The following is a 22966-nucleotide window of genomic DNA, read 5'->3' as shown; positions in this document are numbered from 1 at the left end:
TACGAAGTCGTCTCAACGGACTTAGATGGTGCCCTATCTAAAGTGAATGCAACTGTCTCTAACGCATAACCTCACAATGATTGCGGTAGATCGGTAAGAGACATCATAGATCGCACCATATCTCATAAGGTTTGATTACGACGTCCGGACACGCCATTACGCTGTGGTGTTCCAGGTGGTGTCAACTATGAAACAATTTCACAATGTGTTAAGTGATTGCCAAACTCATAACTCAGAAATTCTCCATCGATCAAATCATAGGAATTTGATCTTATTGTTATGATGGTTCTTAACTTCACTCTGAAATTGCTTGAACTTTTCAAACGTTTCAGACTTGTGCTTCATTAAGTAAATATACCCATATCTACTCAAATCGTCAGTGAAGATGAGAAAATAGCGATGTCCACCGCACGCCTCAATTCTTATTGGATCACACACATCAGCATGTACGATTTCCAACAAGTCACTTGCCCATTTCATTGTACCTGAAAACGGGGTCTTAGTCATCCTCCCCATGAGGCATGGCTCACATGTGTCAAGCAATTCAAAATCAAGTGACTCCAAACATCCATCGACATGGACTTTCTTCATGCAACTTACGCCAATATGACCTAAGCGGCAGTGCCACAAGAAAGTGGTACTATCATTATTAACTCTACATCTTTTGGCGTGAACATGTGTATTACCACGACCGAGATTCAATGAACCATTTACATAGGGTGCATGACCTTGAAAGGTATTATTCATGTAAACAGAATAACCATTATTCTCTAACTTAAATGAATAACCGTATTGCAATGAACATGATCTAATCATATTCATGCTCAACGTAGACACCTGATAATATTTATCTAGGTTCAATACTAATCCCGAAGGCAAATGGAGCGTGCGATGGTGATCTCATCAACTTTGGAAACATTTCCAACACACATCGTCACCTCGCCCTTAGCCAGTCTCCGTTTAGTCCGTAGCTTTTGCTTCAAGTCACCAATAATAGCAACTGAACCGGTATCCAATACCCAGGTGCTACCAGGAGTACTAGCAAGGTACACATTAATAACACGTATATACTTTGTTGAAGTTGCCAACCTTCTTATCTACCATGCATTTGGGGTAATTCCGCTACCAGTGACCGTTCCCCTTACAATAGAAGCACTTAGTCTCGGGTTTGGGTTCAACCTTGGGTTCCTTTACTGGAGCGGCATCTGGTTTGCCATTCATGAAGTTTCCCTTCTAGCCCTTGCCCTTCTTGAAACCAGTGGTCTTGTTAAACCATCAACACTTGATGCTCCTTCTTGATTTCTACCTTTTGCGGTCTTAAGCACCGCGAACAGCTCCGGGATCGTCTCCATCCCTTGCATGTCATAGTTCATCACGAAGATCTAGTAGCTTAGTGATAGTGACTAGAGAACTCTATCAATCACTATCTTATCTGGAAGTTTAACTCCCACTTGATTTAAGTGATTGTAGCACCCAGACATTCTGAGCACATGCTCACTAGCTGAGCTATTCTCCTCCATCTTGTAGGCAAAGAACTTGTCAGAGGTCTCATACCTCTCAACACGGGCATGAGCCTGAAATCCCAATTTCAGCTCTTGGAACATCTCATATGTTCTATGGCGTTCAAAACGTCATTGGAATCCCGATTCTAAGCCGTAAAGTATGGTGCACTAAACTATCAAGTAGTCATCAGGATGTGTATGTCAGGTGTTCACAACATCCACAGACGACGTTGTAGGGGTTTGCACATCGAGCGGTGCATCAAAGACGTAAGCCTTCTGTGTAGCAGTGAGGACACTCCTCGGACTACGGACCTAGTCCGCATCATTGCTTACAATATCTTTCAACTTAATCTTTCTCTAGGAACGTATTGAAATAGGGAGCTACAACGTGAGCTATTTATCTACAACATATTTGCAAAGACAATTTAGACTATGTTCATGATAATTGAGTTCATCTAATCAAATTATTTAATGAACTCCCACTCAGATAGACATCCCTCTAGTCATCTAAGTGAAACATGATCCGAATCGACTAGGCCGTGTCCGATCATCACGTGAGACGGACTAGTCATCAATGGTGAACATCTCATGTTGATCGTATCTTCTATACGACTCATGTTCGACCTTTCGGTCTTCCGTGTTCCGAGGCCATGTCTGTACATGCTAGGCTCGTCAAGTCAACCTAAGTGTTTCGCATGTGTCTCGAGGCCATGTCTGTACATGCTAGGCTCGTCAACACCCGTTGTATTCGAACGTTAGAATCTATCACACCCGATCTTCACGTGGTGCTTCGAAACAACGAACCTTCGCAACGGTGCACAGTCAGGGGGAACACTTTCTTGAAATTATTGCGAGGGATCATCTTATTTATGCTACCGTCGTTCTAAGCAGATAAGATGTAAAACATGATAAACATCACATGCAATGAAATAGTGACATGATATGGCCAATATCATTTTGCTCCTTTTGATCTCCATCTTCGGGGCGCCATGATCATCGTTGTCACCGGCATGACACCATGATCTCCATCATCATGATATACATCATTGTGTCTTCGTGAAGTTGTCTCGCCAACTATTACTTCTACTACTACGGCTAACGGTTAGCAATAAAGTAAAGTAATTACATGACGTTTATGTTGACACGCAGGTCATAAATAAATTAAGACAACTCCTATGGCTCCTGCCGGTTGTCATACTGATCGACATGCAAGTCGTGATTCCTATTACAAGAACATGATCAATCTCATACATCACATATATCATTCATCACATCCTTTTGGCCATATCACATCACACGGCATATGCTGCAAAGACAAGTTAGACGTCCTCTAATTGTTGTTGCAAATTTTACGTGGCTGCTATAGGTTTCTTAGCAAGAACGTTTCTTACCTACGCCAAAACCACAACGTGATATGCCAATTTCTATTTACCCTTCATAAGGACCCTTTTCATCGAATCCGATCCGACTAAAGTGGGAGAGACAAACACCCGCTAGCCACCTTATGCAACTAGTGCATGTCAGTCGGTGGAACCTGTCTCACGCAAGAGTACGTGTAAGGTCAGTCCGGGCCGCTTCATCCCACGATGTCGTCGAATCAAGATAAGACTAGTAACGGCAAGTAAATTGACAAAATCGGCGCCCACAACAACTTGTGTTCTACTCGTGCATAGAAACTACGCATAGACTAGCTCTGATACCACTGTTGGGGATCATAGCAGAAATTTAAAATTTTCTACGCATCACCAAGATCAATCTATGGAGTAATCTAGCAACGAGGGGAAGGGGAGTGCATCTACATACCCTTGTAGATCGCTAAGCGGAAGCGTTGCAAGAACGCGGATGAGGTAGTCGTACTCGTGGCGATTCAGATCGCGGTCAATTCCGATCTAAGCACCGAATAACGGCGCCTTCGCGTTCAACACACGTGCATCCCAGTGACGTCTCCCATGCCTTGATCCAGCAAGGAGAGAGGGAGAGGTTGGGGAAGACTCCGTCCAGCAGTAGCACGACGGCGTGGTGGTGGTGGAGGAGCGCGGTACTCCAGCAGGGCTTCGCCAAGCACTACGAGAGACGAGGAGGGAGAGAGGTATGGCTGCGCCTTGGGAGAGAGACTCGCGTGTTGGGCAACCACAAAACCTCCACTATATATAGGGGAGGGGAGGGACTGCGCCCCCACCTAGGGTTCCCTCCCTAGGGGTGGCGGCATCCCCCAGATCCCATCTGGGTGGCGGCCAAGGGGGAGAGAGAGGGGGCGCACCTAGGGTGGGCCTTAGGGCCCATCTGCCCCTAGGGTTTGCCCCCTCTCCTCTTGAGGGCGCCTTGGGCCTTGGTGGGAGGCGCCCCAGCCCACCTAGGGGCTGGTCCCTTCCCACTCTTGGCCCATGCAAGCCTCCGGGGCTGGTGGCACCTCCCGGTGGACCCCCGAAATCCTTCCGGTGGTCCCGGCACATTACCGGTGATGCCCGGAACACTTCCGCTGGCCAAATCCACACTTCCTATATATCAATCTTTACCTCCGGACCATTCCGGAACTCCTCGTGACGTCCGGGATCTCATCTGGGACTCCGAACAACATTCAGTAACCGCGTACATACTTTCCCTATAACCCTAGCGTCATCGAACCTTAAGTGTGTAGACCCTACGGGCTCGGGAATCGTGCATACATGACCGAGACATCTCACTAGTCAATAACCAACAACGGGATCTGGATACCCATGTTGGCTCCCACATGTTCCACGATGATCTCATCGGATGAACCACGATGTCAAGGATTCAATCAATCCCGTATACAATTCCCTTTGTTTACTGGTATGATACTTGCCCAAGATTCGATCGTCGGTATCCCAATACCTTGTTCAATCTCGTTACCGGCAAGTCTCTTTACTCTTTTCGTAACACATCATCCTGTGATCAACTCCTTGGTCACATTGTGCACATTATGATGATGTCCTACCGAGTGGGCCCAGAGATACCTCTCCGTTACACGGAGTGACAAATCCCAGTCTCGATTCGTGCCAACCCAACAAACACTTTCAGAGATACCTGTAGTGCACCTTTATAGCCACCTAGTTATGTTGTGACATTTGGTACACCCAAAGCATTCCTACGGTATCCGGGAGTTGCACAATCTCATGGTCTAAGGAAATGATACTTGACATTAGAACAGCTTTAGCATACGAACTACACGATCTTGTGCTAGGCTTAGGATCGGGTCTTGTCCATCACATCATTCTCCTAATGATGTGATCCCGTTATCAACGACATCCAATGTCCATGGTCATGAAACCGTAACCATCTATTGATCAACGAGCTAGTCAACTAGAGGATTACTAGGGACATGGTGTTGTATGTATCCACACATGTATCTAAGTTTCCTATCAATACAATTCTAGCATGGATAATAAACAATTATCATGAACAAGGAAATATAATAATAACCAATTTATTATTGCCTCTAGGGCATATTTACAACAGCGGTGTCCTTTCCCATGACAGAAGGGGCAGCAAGGCACGTATTGTATCGTTGCCATCGAGGATAACAAGATGGGGTTTTTATCATATTGCATGAAACTATCCCTCTACATCATGTCATCTTGCTTAAGGCGTTACTATGTTTTTAACTTAATACTCTAGATGCATGCTGGATAGCGGTCGATGAGTGGAGTAATAGTAGTAGATGCAGGCAGGAGTCGGTCTACTTTTCTCAGACGTGATGCATATATACATGATCATACCTAGATATTCTCATAACTATGCTCAGTTCTGTCAATTGCTCAACAGTAATTTGTTCACCCACCGTAGAATACTTATGCTCTTGAGAGAAGCCACTAGTGAAACCTATGGCCCCCGGGTCTCTTTCTCATCATGTCAATCTCCATCACTTTATTATTGCTTTGCTTTTACTTTGCCTTTCTTTTTACTTTGCATCTCTATACCAAAATACCAAAAATATTATTTATCATCTCTATCAGATCTCACTTTCGTAAGTGACCGTGAAGGGATTGACAACCCCTAAGCACGTTGGTTGCGTTGAGCTATTGTTTTTGTGTAGGTACGAGGGACTCACCCGTTTTCTTTTTGTTTGCTCGTGTGTTCGATTGCTTGTTTGTCGTGATGGCTCTACCTCAATTTGGTGATGTTCACCTTAAAAGGTTAGAGGAGATCGAAAACAACGTCGGGAAGTTTATGGTTTTGCAATTTGAGCATAATAATTTCTTTAGAAATGAGCTTAAGGAACAAAAAGGTTTCATGAATTATATGAATAAAGAACTCGATGATATGTCTAAAGAATTTGATGGTATAAGATCCCAAATTGCTCATCTTGAAAAATTAACTGCTGAAATTTCGGATATGCAAGCTACCTTAGTAAATAAGATGGCCGCTAAACCGGATTCCTATGAAAATAATGATGAAGATCTAAAATTTATTGATGTGTCCCCTATTAAATCTTTGTTTTGCAATATTAATCTTGATAATAATGGGACTGAATATGATCCACCTTTACCTAGAAGGTGTTCTAAAAATTCGGAGTATTTAGATCTTGATGATGAAATTGATAGAAGTGGGATTAAAAGAAATAAAACCCTAGATGATGCGAAACCCACTATATTGGATTTCAAGGAATTTAATTATGAAAATTGCTCTTTAATTGATTGTATTTCCTTGTTGCAATCCTTGGTAAGATCTCCTCATGCTTATAGTCAAAATAAAGCCTTTACCGAACATATCGTTGATGCCTTGATGCAATCTTATGAAGAAAAACTTGAGTTGAAAGTTTCTATCCCTAGAAAACTTTATGATGAGTGGGAACCTACTATTAAAATTAAAATTAAAAATTATGAGTTTTATGCTTTGTGTGATTTGGGTGCTCCTGTCTCTACTATTCCCAAAACTTTGTGTGATTTGCTAGATTTCCGTGATTTTGATGATTGCTCTCTAAACTTGCATCTTGAGGATTCCACTATTAAGAAACCTATGGGAAGAATTAATGATGTTCTTATTGTTGCAAATAGGGATTATGTGACCGTAGATTTTATCGTTCTTGATATAGATTGCAATCCTTCTTGCCCTATTATTCTCGGTAGACCTTTCCTTAGAACGGTTGGTGCAGTTATTGATATGAAGGAAGGGAATATTAGATTTCAATTTCCATTAAAAAAGGGCATGGAACACTTCCCTAGAAAGAAAATAGAATTACCATATGAATCTATCATGAGAGCCACTTATGGATTGCCTACCAAAGATGGCAATACCTAGATCTATTCTTGCTTGTTATGCCTAGCTAGGGGCGTTAAACGATAGCGCTTGTTGGGAGGCAACCCAATTTTATTTTTATTCCTTGCTTTTTGCTACTGTTTAGTAATAAATAAATTATCTAGCCTCTGTTTTGGTTGTGTTATTTGTGTTTAATTAGTGTTTGTGCCAAGTAGAACCATTGGGAAGACTTGGGGAAAGTCTTGTTGAACTTGCTGTAAAAAACAGAAACTTTAGCGCTCATGAGAACTGCTGTCATTTTTATTTGGAAAGTAGTATTTAGTTAATTATTTTTTAATATGATTCATAGATAAATTCCTCACGTCCAGAAATTTATTTTAGAATTTTTGGGGTTCCAGATCTTGCGCTAGCTACAGATTACTACAGACTGTTCTGTTTTTGACAGATTCTGTTTTCCGTGTGTTGTTTGCTTCTTTTGATGAATCTATGGCTAGTAAAATAGTTTACAATCCATAGAGAAGTTGGAATACAGTAGGTTTAACACCAATATTCTATATCTAAATAGCTAGCCCCCACTAACATATTTCTCTCAACATGCAAGCATGACACCTCATCATTCAACATGCATAAAAAAGGCCCACCTCAACATGCAACTGTACATATTAAAAATCCACTTCACCATGCACCCATGCGTGCATGTAAAATTCCATTCTATTATGCTATTTACATCAAATTCTTATATACTTTCAAAAACTATTATTTCAAATATTGATGTTTCGTGTAATCAAAAACCTCATTGAAATATTGCAAAATATTCCCGCAACAACGTGCGGGGCATCATCTAGTATAAATAAAGAATGAGTTCATTACAGTACCTTGAAGTGGTCTTTTGTTTTCTTTTGCTAACGGAGCTCACGAGTTTTCTACTTTAAGTTTTGTGTTGTGAAGTTCGCAAGAGCCTAAGCTTGGGGGTGCCCATGGCACCCCCAAGATAATCTAAGGACACCTAAGAGCCAAAGCTTGGGGATGCCCCGGAAGGCATCCCCTCTTTCGTCTACTTCTATCGGTAACTTTACTTGGAGCTATATTTTTATTCACCACATGATATGTGTTTTGCTTAGAGCGTCTTTTATGATTTGAGTCTTTGCTTGTTAGTCTACCACAATCATCCTTGCTGTACACACCTTTTCAGAGAGCCATATATGATTTGGAATTTGATAGAATACTCTATGTGCTTCACTTATATCTTTTGAGCTTTATAGTTTTGCTCTAGTGCTTCACTTATATCTTTTAGAGCACGGTGGTGGATTTGTTTTATAGAAACTATTGATCTCTCATGCTTCACTTAGATTATTTTGAGAGTCTAAATAGCATGGTAAGTTGCTTAAAATCCTAATATGCTTGGTATGCAAGATTAATAATAAAAAAATTGTATGAGTGTGTTGAATACTAAGAAAAGTTTGATGATTGATGATTGTTTTGAGATATGGAGATAATAATATCAAAGTCATGCTAGTTGAGTAGTTGTGAAATTGAGAAATACTTGTGTTGAGGTTTGCAAGTCCCGTAGCATGCACGTATGGTAAACGTTATGCAACAAATTTGAAACATGAGGTGTTATTTGATTGTCTTCCTTATGAGTGGCGGTCGGGGACGAGCGATGGTCTTTTCCTACCAATCTATCCCCCTAGGAGCATGCGCGTAGTGCCGAGGTTTTTGATGACTTGTAGATTTTTGCAATAAGTATGTGAGTTCTTTATGACTAATGTTGAGTCCATGGATTATACGCACTCTCACCCTTCCATCCTTGCTAGCCTCTTCGGTATCGTGCATTGCCCTTTCTCACATTGAGAGTTGGCGCAAACTTCGCCGGTGCATCCAAACCCCGTGATATGATCCGCTCTTTCACACATAAACCTCCTTATATCTTCCTCAAAACAGCCACCATACCTACCTATTATGGCATTTCCATAGCCATTCCGAGATATATTGCCATGCAACTTTCCATCATTCCGTTCATCATGACACATTCATCATTGTCATATTGCTTAGCATGATCATGTAGTTGACATAGTATCTGTGGCAAAGCCACCGTTCATAATTCTTTCACACATGTCACTCTTGGTTCATTGCATATCCCGGTACACCGCCGGAGGCATTCATATAGAGTCATCTTTGTTCTAGTATCGAGTTGTAATCATTGAGTTGTAAATAAATAGAAGTGTGATGATCATCATTATTAGAGCATTGTTCCAAGTGAGGAATATAAAAAAAGAGAGAAAGGCCATAAAAAAGAGAAGGCCCAAAAAAGAGAGAAAGGCCATAAAAAAGAGAAGGCCCAAAAAAAGAGAAAGGCCATAAAAAAAGAAAAGGCCCAAAAAATGAGAGAAAAAGAGAGAAGGGACAATGTTACTATCCTTTTACCATACTTGTGCTTCAAAGTAGCACCATGATCTTCATAGTAGAGAGTCTCTCATGTTATCACTTTCATATACTAGTGGGAATTTTTCATTATAGAACTTGGCTTGTATATTCTAACAATGGGCCTCCTCAAGTGCCCTAGGTATTCGTGAGCAAGCAAGTTGGATGCACACCCACTAGTTTCTTTTGTTGAGCTTTCATACATTTATAGCTCTAGTGCATCCGTTGCATGGCAATCCCTACTCCTTGCATTAACATCAATCGGTGGGCATCTCCATAGCCCATTGATTAGCCTCGTTGATGTGAGACTTTCTCCCTTTTTGTATTCTCCACATAACCCCCTCATTATATTCTATTCCACCTATAGTGCTATGTCCATGGCTCGCGCTCATATATTGCGTGAAAGTTTTTATAGGTTTGAGATTACTAAAGTATGAAACAATTGCTTGGCTTGTCATCGGGGTTGTGCATGATGAGAGCATTCTTGTGTGATGAAAATGAAACATGACTAAACTATATGATTTTGTAGGGATGAACTTTCTTTGGCCATGTTATTTTGAGAAGACATAATTGCTTAGTTAGTATGCTTGAAGTATTATCATTTTTATGTCAATATGAACTTTTGTCTTGAATCTTTCAGATCTAAATATTCATACCACAATTAAGAAGAATTACATTAAAATTATGCCAAGTAGCACTCCGCATCAAAAATTCTGTTTTTATCATTTACCTACTCGAGGACGAGCAGGAATTAAGCTTGGGGATGCTTGATACGTCTCCAACGTATCTATAATTTTTGATTGCTCCATGCTATATTATCTACTGTTTTGGACTATATTGGGCTTTATTTTCCACTTATATATTATTTTTGGGACTAACCTATTAACCGGAGGCCCAGCCCAGAATTGTTGTTTTTTGCCTATTTCGGTGTTTCGGAGAAACAGAATATCAAACAGAGTCCAAACGGAATGAAACCTTCGGAAACGTGATTTTCTCATCAGATAAGATCCAAGAGACTTGGACCCTTCGTCAAGAAAGCCACGAGGCGACCACGAGGGTGGAGGGCGCCCCCCCCCCCCAGGGCGCGCCCCCTGCCTTGTGGGCCCCTCGAAGCTCCATCGACGTACTTCTTCCTCCCATATATATCCACGTACCCCCAAACGATCGGGGACGGAGCCAAAAACCTAATTCCACCGCCGCAACTTTATGTATCCACGAGATCCCATCTTGGGGCCTGTTCCGGAGCTCCGCCGGAGGGGGCATCGATCACAGAGGGCTTCTACATCATCATCCAAGCCCCTCCGATGAAGTGTGAGTAGTTTATTTCAGACCTACGGGTCCATAGTTAGTAGCTAGATGGCTTCTTCTCTCTTTTTGGATCTCAATACAATGTTCTCCCCCTCTCTTGTGGAGATCTATTCGATGTAATCTTCTTTTTGCGGTGTGTTTGTTGAGACCGATGAATTGTGGGTTTATGATCCAGTCTATCTATGAATAATATTTGAATCTTCTCTGAATTCTTTTATGTATGATTGGTTATCTTTGCAAGTCTCTTTGAATTATCAGTTTGGTTTGGCCTACTAGATTGGTTGTTCTTGCCATGGGAGAAGTGCTTAGCTTTGGGTTCGATCTTGCGGTGTCCTTTCCCAGTGACAGAATGGGCAGCAAGGCACGTATTGTATCATTGCCATCGAGGATAACAAGATGGGTTTTTTATCATATTGCATGAAACTATCCCTCTACATCATGTCATCTTGCTTAAGGCGTTACTCTGTTTTTAACTTAATACTCTAGATGCATGCTGGATAGTGGTCGATGAGTGGAGTAATAGTAGTAGATGCAGGCAGGAGTCGGTCTACTTGTCTCGGACGTGATGCCTATATACATGATCATACCTAGATATTCTCATAACTATGCTCAATTCTGTCAATTGCTCAATAGTAATTTGTTCATCCACCATAGAATACTTATGCTCTTGAGATAAGCCACTAGTGAAACCTATGGCCCCCGGGTCTCTTTCTCATCATATCAATCTCCATCACTTTATTATTGCTTTGCTTTTACTTTGCCTTTTACTTTTTACTTTGCATCTCTATACCAAAAATACCAAAAATATTATTTATCATCTCTATCAGATCTCACTTTCGTAAGTGACCGTGAAGGGATTAACAACCCCTAAGCGCGTTGGTTGCGTTGAGCTATTGTTTTTGTGTAGGTACGAGGGACTCACGTGTAGCCTCCTACTGGATTGATACCTTGGTTCTAAAAAACTGAGGGAAATACTTACGCTACTTTGCTGCATCATCCTCTCCTCTTCGGGGAAATCTAACGCAGTGCTCAAGAGATAGCAGTGGCACCTGATGGAGGTGCTTGTGCAGTGGAAATAGAGGATGCACGTGGTGTCCATGATGAAGATCGACCTGCAGAAAAGTTAGTTCGCGCCAATGCCTGTCGATCCTGCACTTCACGTTCAGCTTTACAAGCAAGATGGAATAAACGAGTGATATTAGTATACTTCTTATACTCTATAATGGTCTGAATCTCTCTATTTAATCCACCCATAAAACGTGCAATCATAGCTTCATTCTCCTCAACAATACCACATCTAATCATGCCAGTATGTAATTCTTGATAATATTCTTCTACAAAAAAAATTCCTTGTCTTAAACGCTGCAATTTTTGAAGTAATTCACGTTGATAATATGGTGAAACCCAACGAGTACGCATAGCAGTTTTCAAAGCAGCCCAAGTAGCTGGAATAGGATATGATCTACAATGTTCAGACCACCAAACACATGCAAAGCTAGTGAAACCACAAACAGCAGCAGGAACACGTCTCTCCTCAGGATATTGTAAACATGTAAATCGTTATTCAGTTTCTAACTCCCAAGTAAGATATATATCAGGAACATATCTACCCTCAAACGGTGGAATGTTCAATTTCAGTTTAGGGAGATGGTCATGATCACGTACCTGAGGTGGTTGTGTAGCCCTACCATTGCGATGATATGCTTGAGGACGACCTGGTGGTGGTGGTGCTGGTGGTTGCACGTAGTTCTGATTTTGATCAACCTCATCCTCGTAATGGTCCTCCACCTCTGCAGTAGCAGCAGGAGCTACAGAAGCATCAACAGCGGCACCAGAATTTTGACCAGGCTCAAGGGGAATGCGCAGTGCCCGTCCCACTTGATTTGGAAGGCGATGTTGTTGTTGTTGTTGTTGTTGTTGTTGTTGTTGTAGAGGTGCGTTAGGTGTAGCTGGTGGTGGTGGTGGAAGACGCGCGAGCAATTCATTAAACTTGTTATCGAGATTTGTTTCGAACGTCTTCTCCATGCCATCTATCTTCTCCATGGCCTCTTCAACTCTGTTTAGCACATCTTGCACCTGTCCACTCATCATTTGCTGAAATTTATCATGTAGCTCTTCGTTCGTCATGTTCTCCCAATCTGTCTCATCGGCTTGTGATCCTACCATGGTTAGCAGCAATAGAAACACACAAGAATATGATCCTACAAACTACTAGGAAGTGGTGGTGGTGGTGTAGGACAAATTCGGCAAGCGAATCTCAAATTCTTACCAATTCTTACCCAACAGCGGGTGGTGATCGGCAACCGTCGTAGTCAAAACTCTCAAAGATTGGATAGAGCCATTGCTAGGAGGTGTCAAACGCACGATGTAGATGTATGTGGAGCTGGGAAGGCTTATGATATGGTAGCAAAAATGTCAGCAATAATCAATTCAGAGATGCAAAGTTGAATAAACGCTCAACGACGGTACTGTGCTGGTCCTAGGCTAGACCGTACTAGAGACGCGAGCCTAGAACATGAACAAAATCACCGTGCGACACGTAAACAAGGGAGGAGCACTCTCTGATTTTTTTTTCCTTTTTTGCACTTTTTTCCTTTTTTTGCTCCGCAACAATTTTTTTTCGAAAAAGTCTACATATGTCCTAAGAACTGCCTAGCCAGAATTTTCCAGACTTAGTTTTTTTAGTTTGGAATTATTTTTCTTCTGCGGATGGCTCGGAAGTTGGGGAGTCCTACTTTGTCACGACTCGGAGTATCGTGTAATCTGGAAATCGAAAACAAAGCAACAATTACTAGACTCGGACTAGGACTGGTGATGGAGATGAATCTGGTGGAATTTTGGACTGGTGGCGGAGATGAATCTGGTGTAACTCAGACTGGTGGCAGATATATGTTGCAGGTGGACTCGAACTGGTGTGATTATGTGGTGGTGGTATATGGCAGCGGCGATGAAGTTGGTGCGGTGGTGGTATATGGCAGCAGTGATGATGATGATGCGGTGGTGATATATGGTAGCGGCGACGTGACAACCTGTGAACAGAACTCGAAACTCTAAAGGACTAGACGCTAAGACCAGTAACTTGACACGACGATGCAACCGCAAATTCAACAAAGCAAATACAGAAAAGATTATGCAAAGGCTCAGATTGGTTCGGACAGGATGAACTAACCCTAATTTTTTTGGCTTTTTCGTGGACTATAGGTATGAAGAACAGACTCGATCTAAACTACAAAAAACTGTAAAATCTCACCGAGCAACCTGGAAATCTGATACCACTTGATAGAGGCAAAGGTGTCCCGTCTTTCAATGAGATGGTGGCTATCGTTTTAGAGGAAGTAGACTTTGATGATCCGACTACGAACGTGCGAGGACGCCACGCCTTAGCAATCGCTAAACCAACTCCGGGGGGTTATTGACCACGCTGGAGCATGATCAACCTGACCATGAGGGCTTGTTTCCTGCGAGCAAACGAAGAATAAGCAAGAAACTAAGATTGCAATCTGGATATTGCGAATATAAGATGAAAGCTTTATTGATCAAGGTGGGGTTCTGTGACGTCTTGGTCTGGTCGCTGGACACAAACGAAGTACGCGAAGTTGCAGCTATGGCGAACTTTTAATCTAAACAAAACCCAAAGTCTAAACGACGCCCTAAGGGTTGTATATATGGAGGAAGATGGGGGATTTCGTGGCCCTTGGAGGAGGGTTCGGAAACAACCCTAACTCTTGTTTCCCCACACATATGGACTCTAAAAATAGCCTATACTTAAGTATTTCGAAAAATACATGGGCCTGGCCTAATAATAAGGTGACGCAGCACCTAAAATAGCCTCTGGACGAAATTTATGAAGTGGCATCTTGTATATTTCGTCCAAGGCTTCATGCACTCCTTATGGTGGCTTCAAAGTCCTGAAATCATCACTTGTAACTCCGTTCTTGATCCCCTTGCGCATGCCATCATCTCCATGCTTGAACTTGCTCCAAGGTTCATATTTTTGTCCAAGCTAGGCCCTTCATTTGTAAGCAAAACAAATGTATCCAATTTAGGCAGCATCATATTCTCATGAACATTAGAATCGTTACCAAGAAACGAAAGTACCTGATAATTCCATTGGCGTGCGCGAGCTCTAGTACTTGGTTCAGTATGTATAGCAGCAGGGTTGTGGGTGTAACAATGGTATTAATGTCCTCATCACCATTGCAGCGCCGGTAGGGTGCGTCTAATGAACGCTCCATTGTAGCCACGCAACGCAGCAAAAGTTGTTGTGACGGCGGCCGCGGCGGGCGGTGACTTGAGCAGCAGCGACGACAAATTGTGCAGCACCGGCGGCGAGTTGCATACGCTGCCCCGCTTGCAGCAAATTATGTTCTGTATCCACAGGGTACATCACCACGACGGTGTGCGTACATGGACTTCACCACGCAGCAACGCGGATGACCGGTGTTGAGCCCTTCATTTGGAGCAACAACAACTGCTGAAGTGGGAGAGTAGCAAGCAATGGTCGCCATTGTTTCTGTGGTTCGCAACACCGCTGGGGGTGGATGGCTTCGCCATGGAATCGTCTCCTCTTGAGCGGAGGGCGATAGGGAAGAGAGATGAGAGGAAGAAGACACCGCGAGAGAAAGGAAACAACGAACGGTTGTGGTCTAAGAGGATAAGGCTGGGAGTGGACGCGGTGGGCTGTGGGCGGGCCCCTCAGGAGGCATGTGTCAAACGCACGAGGCGGTTTGTAGGAGAGAGAGATCAGCCGGTCGAAAAGTTTTCCATTTTTGTAACATGAGATACATTAGCATTGAGTATTTTTCCACACTTCTAATTACTTTTTTAGGGATGCTAAAAAGCGTGAGTGCACCGGGAGTAGATCAAGTGCGGGGGTTGTGTGTACGTACTCACTCCTCCAAACCAACTTCTTTAGAGAAACTCTGGCACACCCGACATCCCGCCGGCCCGCAAAACGCGTTTGCAGTTCGTGAAAAATGATCTTTGCGGGCCAGCAAGGACGGCCGCAGATACAAATCCTCAAACGGACCCGTATAAAAGTATATTCGTGGAATATGCTTTTATACGGGTCGGCTTTGCGGTGTCTGCTCTTGCATCGCTACATCCCGCATCTCATCGGCCGCAAATATCAAATGCAACATAATACAACAAACGGAAGCAAACTAAATAATTATTCAAATCCAACATAATACAACAATCATCCACATTACAAATAATTATTCAAATTACCGAAGCAAAGTTAAATAATGCAATACAAAACTTATGATGAATGCAAATACAAATGAATACAAAAATGAGTCACTGTCCAGCTCTTTGCCAATGGTGCTCAATAAGATCCTCCTGAAATTGGAAGTGTGTGTTTGCCTTTTCAATCTCCTTGTATGTCTGAAGAAAAGCTCTAATGTGGTTAGGGTCTCTAGCTGGTTTGACACGGCTACCCACATTGTCGTAGAAGATTCCAAGTTCATTCTTCTCTCATCTTCAAGAATCATATTATGAAGAATAACACAGCATGTCATGATATTTTTCAAGGTTCTCTTATCCCCAAAAAACAATGTTTTTGTAATACTTTCATTGATTTTGAAAAAATCATTGATTTTCAAAAAATGTTCATTGATTTTGAAAAAATTAACAGATTATTAAAAAGTCATTGATTTTGGAAAAAAATTGTTCAATTTTTTTAAAAGGTCATCGATATTTTTTGGAAAACTTCATCGATTTTTGTGTTCTAAACTCAAATGTCTCGCAGTTTTTTGGTGTTAAAAAAAGAGAAAAAAGGGAAGATGGGCTGGCCAGCGCGGAGGAAAGGGTCTGCGCCCTTTGCGAGAAAGCAAGGAACGGGTGCTTAAGGCGCCATTAAAGATTTGCCCAACTGGGCATTCTGCTCAGACCTCCAAGTCGGCGCTTATCTGGGCCGGCCTAGTAGCACTGTTTGCTCGTCCCATGACGCCTAGTTCCCTTGCTCACATGTCGCCTAGTTTTCTCAAAAAAAAAAGTTTGCTTGCTCACATTTGACCGATCGATGGTTGACTAGTTAACGGGTCAACTGTTGACTCTTAAAAAGTAATAAAAATATATAAAAATCATGAATTCAAATATGTTCATGATTTTTTAAAAAAAATCACAAACTTAAAATAGTTCATGAATTTTAAAAAAAGATCTTTAATTTTGGAAAAAGGTAATCTAATTTTGAAAGAATGTTCACAAATTAGTAAAAAAAATATTTTGATAAAATATTCATCAAATTCTAAATAATTTCATAAATTTGATAAAAATCAAATGTATTTATAAATGTTTATCCAATTTGGAAAAAGTTTGCTGAATTTGAAAAAACAATTATTGATTTTGAAAAAGGTTCATCAATTTATTAACAAAGTTCAGGTACTTTAAAAAAAGCTTATAGATTTTGAAAACAAATTATATAATTTTTTTTAAAAAGCAAAGATTTGAAAGAAGTTTCCGGATTTGAAAAAAAATAATTCATTGTTCATGGTATCTTACCAGGGATTTGGAAAAAAGTTCACGAATTTGAAGAAAAAAGTTGCAACAAAACCGAAAATTTTCATGGGTTTGAAATGGGGAAAATTAACAGGAAAATGAATAAAAATAAAAATAAAAGGAACAAAAAAAGGGAAAAGTAACAATAACATGCACAGTGTGGTCGTCAGTCACCACAGGATTGATTTGTGGTAAACATAAGCCGCCTCCACAACCCTTTGATATGCACAATCGCAGCCGTCACTTTGCCCTCTCGTGGATCCTGAATAGCTCTCTTGCAGCGCACACCCCCTCCCAAGCATTGGTCTCTGTTCGTATCATCAGCTAGCCACCCGCTTCCCCCTGATTGCAGCACCAGCGCCGCCGGTGCTGCTGGCTGCATCCTCCGCTAGATGCTGCTAAGCAACACCAGCGAGCCTTCATTGTACCGCCGAGAGCTACATCGCAGACCGAGACCGCTAGTCACTGCTCCATTGCAGCGTCTGGAGCGCCGATGAGCGCTCCATTGAAGCGCATGTGAGCTCTTCGTTGCAACTCTAGGAGGAAGCGCGGGTGAGTGCTCCATTGCAGCGCCGGGAGGGAGCGCCGGTGAGCGGTCCAATGCAGCGCCGGTAGGGTGCGTCCGACGAGCGCTCCATTGTAGCCACGCAGCGCCACAGAAGTTGTTGTGACGGCGGCCGCGGCGGGCGGCGATTTGAGCAGCAACAACGACAAATTGTGTAGCACCGCCGGCGAGTTGCGTACGCTGCCCTCCTCGCAGCAATTTGTGTTTTGCATCCACGGGGTACATCACCACGACGGTGTGCGTACATGGACTTCACCACGCAGCAACGCGGATTACCGGTGTTGAGCCCTTCATTTGCAGCAACAACAGCTGCTGCAGTGGGGGAGTAGCAGGCGATGGTTGTTGTTGTTTCTGTCGGTTCGCAACAGGGGGTGTCCGGCGTCGCCATGGAATCGTCTCCTCTCGAGCGGATGGCGAGAGGGGAGAGAGAGAGAGAGAGAGAGAGAGAGAGAGAGAGAGAGAGGGGAAGAAGACGTCATGGCTGGATTCGAGAGAAAGGAAACAACGAGCGGTTGGGGTCTGAGAGGATAAGGCTGGGAGTGGATGCGGTGGGCTGTTGGCGGGCCCCATGGGAGGCATGTGTCAAACGGAGGAGACGGTTTGTAGGAGAGAGAGATCAGCCGGTCGAAAAGTTTTCAATTTTTGTAACATGAGATACATAAGCATTGAGTATTTTTTTCCACACTTCTAATTACCTATTTAGGGATGCTAAAAAACGTGAGTGCACCGGGAGTAGCTCAAGTGCGGGGGTTGTGTGTACGTAATCCCTCCTCCAAACCAAGTTTAATACCACAACGAATTGGAAGCTGAACAATGCTGGCCAACTTCCAACTAAACAGCATACTACGTACATGGAATTCACGTGACAGGCTCGTGCTCGTCGGTTTCGCTGCCAATTCTCGGGTCCAAAACGTGACCATCTTTGCTAAAAAAAAAAAAACGTGACCATCTTGTCTCTGTACTTAATACCCGTACTCTTTCCGTCTTCACTGTACAAGCTGGACAGCAGAGCAGTTCTCCCAGCCGAGACCAAGATGGTGCTGCTCGGGAACCTCACGGCAAGTCCGGCGGCCGCCGTCATCCGGCAGGCGCAGCGCGCAGACGGCCCTGCGTCCGTGCTCGCCATCGGCACGGCCAACCCGGCCAACTGCGTGCTGCAGCAAGAGTACGCCGACTACTACTTCCGGGTCACCAACGCAGAGCACGACACCAAGCTCAAATCCAAGCTTCACAGAATCTGTATGTACTTCCTTCATTTCAAATTACTTGTCACAGATATGGATATATCTAGATGTATTTTAGTTTTAAATACATTCATTTCTGCGATGAGTAATTTGTAACGAAGGGAGTAATTATTAAGCTCTTCCCCTCGGTTCTGTTTTGCTTACTTCTATTCATTCATGATAAGATGTAACTAGTTTTAGTCAGTCGATTGAGATATAATCAAGTCTCAGTCAAATGACATAATATGCAAAAGAGAAAAAGAAAAAACTAATTTTTTATGTGAATCTTAATATAATATCTTACGAATATAGTATCGATTGAGACTTGGCAAACTGTTCATCGTAGCGTGTTCTATATTCAGGTAAAAGCTCGGCCATCAAGAAGCGTTACTTCTACCACACCGACGAGATGCTGCGAGACCATCCTGAGCTCATAGACCGGACATTGCCATCCCTGGACACCCGGATGGGCATAGCCACCACCGCCGTTCCCGAGCTCGCGGCAGCTGCCGCGACCAAGGCTATGGCGGAGTGGGGGCGCCCGGCCACCGACGTGACCCACCTCATCGTCGGCACCTACTGCGGCGCGCACATGCCGGGCGCCGACGTCCGGCTGGCTTCCCTCCTCGGCCTCGCCCCCTCCGTCCGCCGCACCATGCTCTACCTCAACGGCTGCAACAGCGGCGCCACCGCGCTCCGGGTCGCCAAGGACATCGCCGAGAACAACCGCGGCGCGCGCGTCCTCGTGGTCTGCGCCGAGCTCACTCTCATCCTGCTCCGCGCCCCCGAGGACGAGGCCGACAAGGCCACGCTCATCATGCAGGCCCTGTTCGGTGACGGAGCGGCCGCCGTGATCGTCGGCGCAGACGTGAACCGCGGCTCTGTCGAGTGCCCGCTCTTCGAGATGGTGGCCGCGTCGCAGGCCGTGATACCGGAGTCTGAGCGCGCCGCGGCCGGACGGCTCGGCGAAGACGGGCTCCTCTTCCGCCCCGCCGTTGAGATGACAACGCTGATTCGCGAGAACGTCGAGCAGTGCCTGGTAGAGGCGCTGGCGCCGCTCGGCCTGAGCGGTGGCTGGAACCGTCTCTTCTGGGCGGTGCATCCAGGGGGGCGAGCAATCTTGGACGGCGTGGAGGCGGTGCTCCGGCTGGACTCCGAGAAGCTGGCGGCAAGCCGCCATGTGCTGAGCGAGTACGGGAACATGTCTGGGCCGACGGTGATCTTTGTGCTCGACGAGATACGGCGACGCCGCGGAGAGCTTGGGGTTGGACGTGACGGCCTGGGTGTGCTACTGGGGCTCGGACCGGGAATTTCCGTTGAGACCATAGTGCTGCACGCCACCGGTAATTACTAGAACGAATTTACTAGCGCTCGTAAATTACCTCGTAGAAATAAGTTTATGCTAAAACGGTCAAATAAAACCGTCTGTTCCACTTCTTTCATTTTTCAAAAAAAAAAGTTAGAGTAGTTTTCCAAAAGTTTAAAAGTTTCTATATTTGACCAAGTTTTTAGTACTCCCTCTGATCCATAATAAATGGTAAGTGTCACAGTTTTTTACTAAGGTTTAACTAACCTTGTTTCAAAACTGTGACACTTATTTGGATTGAAGGGGTAGTAAAGTATATCAACATCTAAACTAGTAGATAAATAAAATATATAAATATGTTCCATATGAATTTAAAAATAATGATTTGCTATTGTACACGTTGATTCTCGATAGAATTTTAGCCAAGGTTTAAAAAATATAGTCAAAGTTAGAGAAATTAAACTTGAAAAAAATAATACACTTGCATTTGAAATATAAGAGAGTGGATATCAAATAAGTATCGTCTCATTGGAACCGTCTCAATGGAAATTCCGGGTCCACCCTTGTAAACACACCTACGTCATCACGTCCACCCTTGAAAACTGACTTGCAATGGTCGATGGACAACTTAAAACTTAGTTCAGTCTGCGCTGTAATGTTAGGCTATATGGGATTAGGAAAAAGTACAAAATTGGCTGACCGGCTATCATCTCGCTTCAGTCCTGTTGCACGCTACATCGAATGGGGAACCACTATAATCAGCGAACATTCACTCAGTTGATGACACTTGCGAACGTTTTTTATTGCATTTTGTGCTGGCCGAGGATGGCAATTTTTGCTAGCGAGCATGGCAACTGCAGTCTGCTATAGTTTTGTTTTCCGCTGGTAAAAATTGCCGTGCTTACAAATTAAAATTAACATCCATGCAACAATATATATTGCCGTCAAAATGTTTCCAATTGCCACCCGCCCCAGCAAATGTCAACATTGCCCCTTTTTCTTCATGCAATCCTCTCTCTCTCTCGCGTGCGCGAGCGCACACACACATCTCCTACCTCCGGACGCACCCCGCGTGCTCCTCCCCCCCCCCCCCCCCCCACCACACACACACACACACACAACGCCCCGCGCACCTTCGCGTGCTTCTTCCTCCCTTCCTACCCAATAGCGCTCGCGCGCCGCCCTCGTGTACACAGCCGCGCTTCCTTGCGAGAGGCGAGGGCGTCGCTCGTGTGATGGTCGTGGGTGCCGCGAATAGCTAGCACACAGACGATGTAGCGGCTACAACCTCCTCGGACTCTCAGAGAACCACACACGCATCGCTGCTGACCTCCCCCCTTTGACCCGTGGTGTCGTGGCTGTCGCCCAACCCCTTCTCCCCGACGATGGTGGCTCTGGCAGAGATACAACCGCAACGCTGGTAGCTACAACTGACGATCACCATAGCTGGTACCGACGGTCACTGATGCTGGGACCGGTGGTGGTCGGTGCTGCAAGAAGACCACGCCGTTGATGACCCACAAGTGTTGGGGATCACAACAGTCTTCGAGCGAAGCATTTCAACCCATTTTTTGATTTGACACAAAGGAAGTCAACGAATATTTATAATCCTTAGCAGTTGAGATGTCAATTCAACCACACCTAGACAGATAACTTGCTTGCAACAATGTATTAGTAGCATAGTTCTATGATGGTTGTAGTGATATAGTTACAACAACAATAAGACTAACAAGTAGCAGTATTACATAGAGTAGTACCAGGGTGCAACATCAGTAACTTTAAAAGAAGCAACAATAATGAAAAGCGCATGCATGGAATTAGATAGTGGTTTTTTTTTCTTCAGATGAGATTCATTATGTAAAAGTCATAACATAGAGCATTAGTAAACTAGCTCCAATTCATCAATTATATATAGGCATGCATTTCATAACTAGTTGTACGTGCTTGCGATAAGAACTTCCACAACATGCACAACATCTTTAGTCCTACCCTCCCGTGGCAGTGAGATCCTAACGGAAACCAAGGATAATTAAGACACTCCTTTTAATAGAGAGACAGATCAAAACATTAACATACGGTGAATACATGTAATCCTCGAGGTAAAGTCATCCTTGTTAATATCTCAGTTATTGTCACTTCGAAGGCCAGACTTTAGAACAATAACAGGTGCATACAACTTGTAGATAAAATCAAGAACGTAAATATATTCAGAAAAACAAAGAGAGTTTAGATGTGAAATCATGGCACTCGGACTCTAATGACAAGCATTGGGCATAACAAAGTCATAGCAACATCAGCCTCAGAACATAATGGATATTAGGCGTCAAGCCCTAACAAATCTGACATCTATTACATAGCAAATCTCATCCAATTCCCATCTACCTCCATGTGCTTGCAGATGAATTACTCACACATGGATGAGAGCATCATGAAATTGTTGTTGGAGAAGGATTGATGATGACGATGGCGAAGAATCCCCCTCTCTAGAGCCAAAAACGGACTTCAGACCAGATCTCCAGAGGAAGAAGAGGAGGTGGCGGTGGCTCTGTGTCATAAAACACGCCGATGATTTTCTGTGATTTTTTCTAGTATATATATATATATTACGATTTTTGGGCAGTGGAATCATCGTAAGGCGGTGCCCGAGGGACCCACACGGCCAGGGGTGTAACACCCCTAGTGTCATGGTACAGTAACCCTCTGTTAATGATGCCATGTAACCATGCTTTACTGAGCTAGCTATCACTTGATCAACTCTGAAGTCAAATTCCAATTAAATTCTCAAGTCAAATTTATTGTTTCTGCAACTTTAAAAAAAATTGTTGGTTAGGTTGAAAATAATTACTAAGTAATTTTCATGTAGAAACCGATATTATTTGAATTATTAAATTGCCCCTAACCTCTTTAAAACAATGTCAAAACAACA

At 43.5% G+C, this 22966-nt stretch overlaps 1 protein-coding gene across 2 annotated transcripts; it reads left to right on the top strand.

The window, feature by feature from the left end:
• Positions 1-18495: 18495 nt before the first annotated feature.
• Positions 18496-22784, top strand: LOC125553407 (bisdemethoxycurcumin synthase). Of its 2 annotated transcripts, XM_048717193.2 has the most exons (3): positions 18496-18750; positions 19097-20077; positions 22439-22784. In XM_048717193.2, the coding sequence occupies exons 1-3, from the start codon at positions 18546-18548 to the stop codon at positions 22459-22461; spliced, it is 1209 nt and encodes a 402-aa protein (XP_048573150.1). In that variant the 5' UTR covers positions 18496-18545; the 3' UTR covers positions 22462-22784. The 2 variants fall into 2 exon arrangements, with proteins under 2 accessions (XP_048573150.1, XP_087373604.1); XM_087517478.1 differs by lacking the exon at positions 22439-22784 and having other exon boundaries at positions 19097-21026.
• The last annotated feature ends 182 nt before the right edge of the window (positions 22785-22966 follow it).

This window comes from Triticum urartu, chromosome 4A, assembly GCF_056163025.1.
Source record: "Triticum urartu cultivar PI428250 chromosome 4A, HENAU_Tu73, whole genome shotgun sequence".
NCBI classification, from domain to species: Eukaryota; Viridiplantae; Streptophyta; class Magnoliopsida; order Poales; family Poaceae; genus Triticum; species Triticum urartu.
This window is presented reverse-complemented; position numbering and strand designations above follow the sequence as displayed.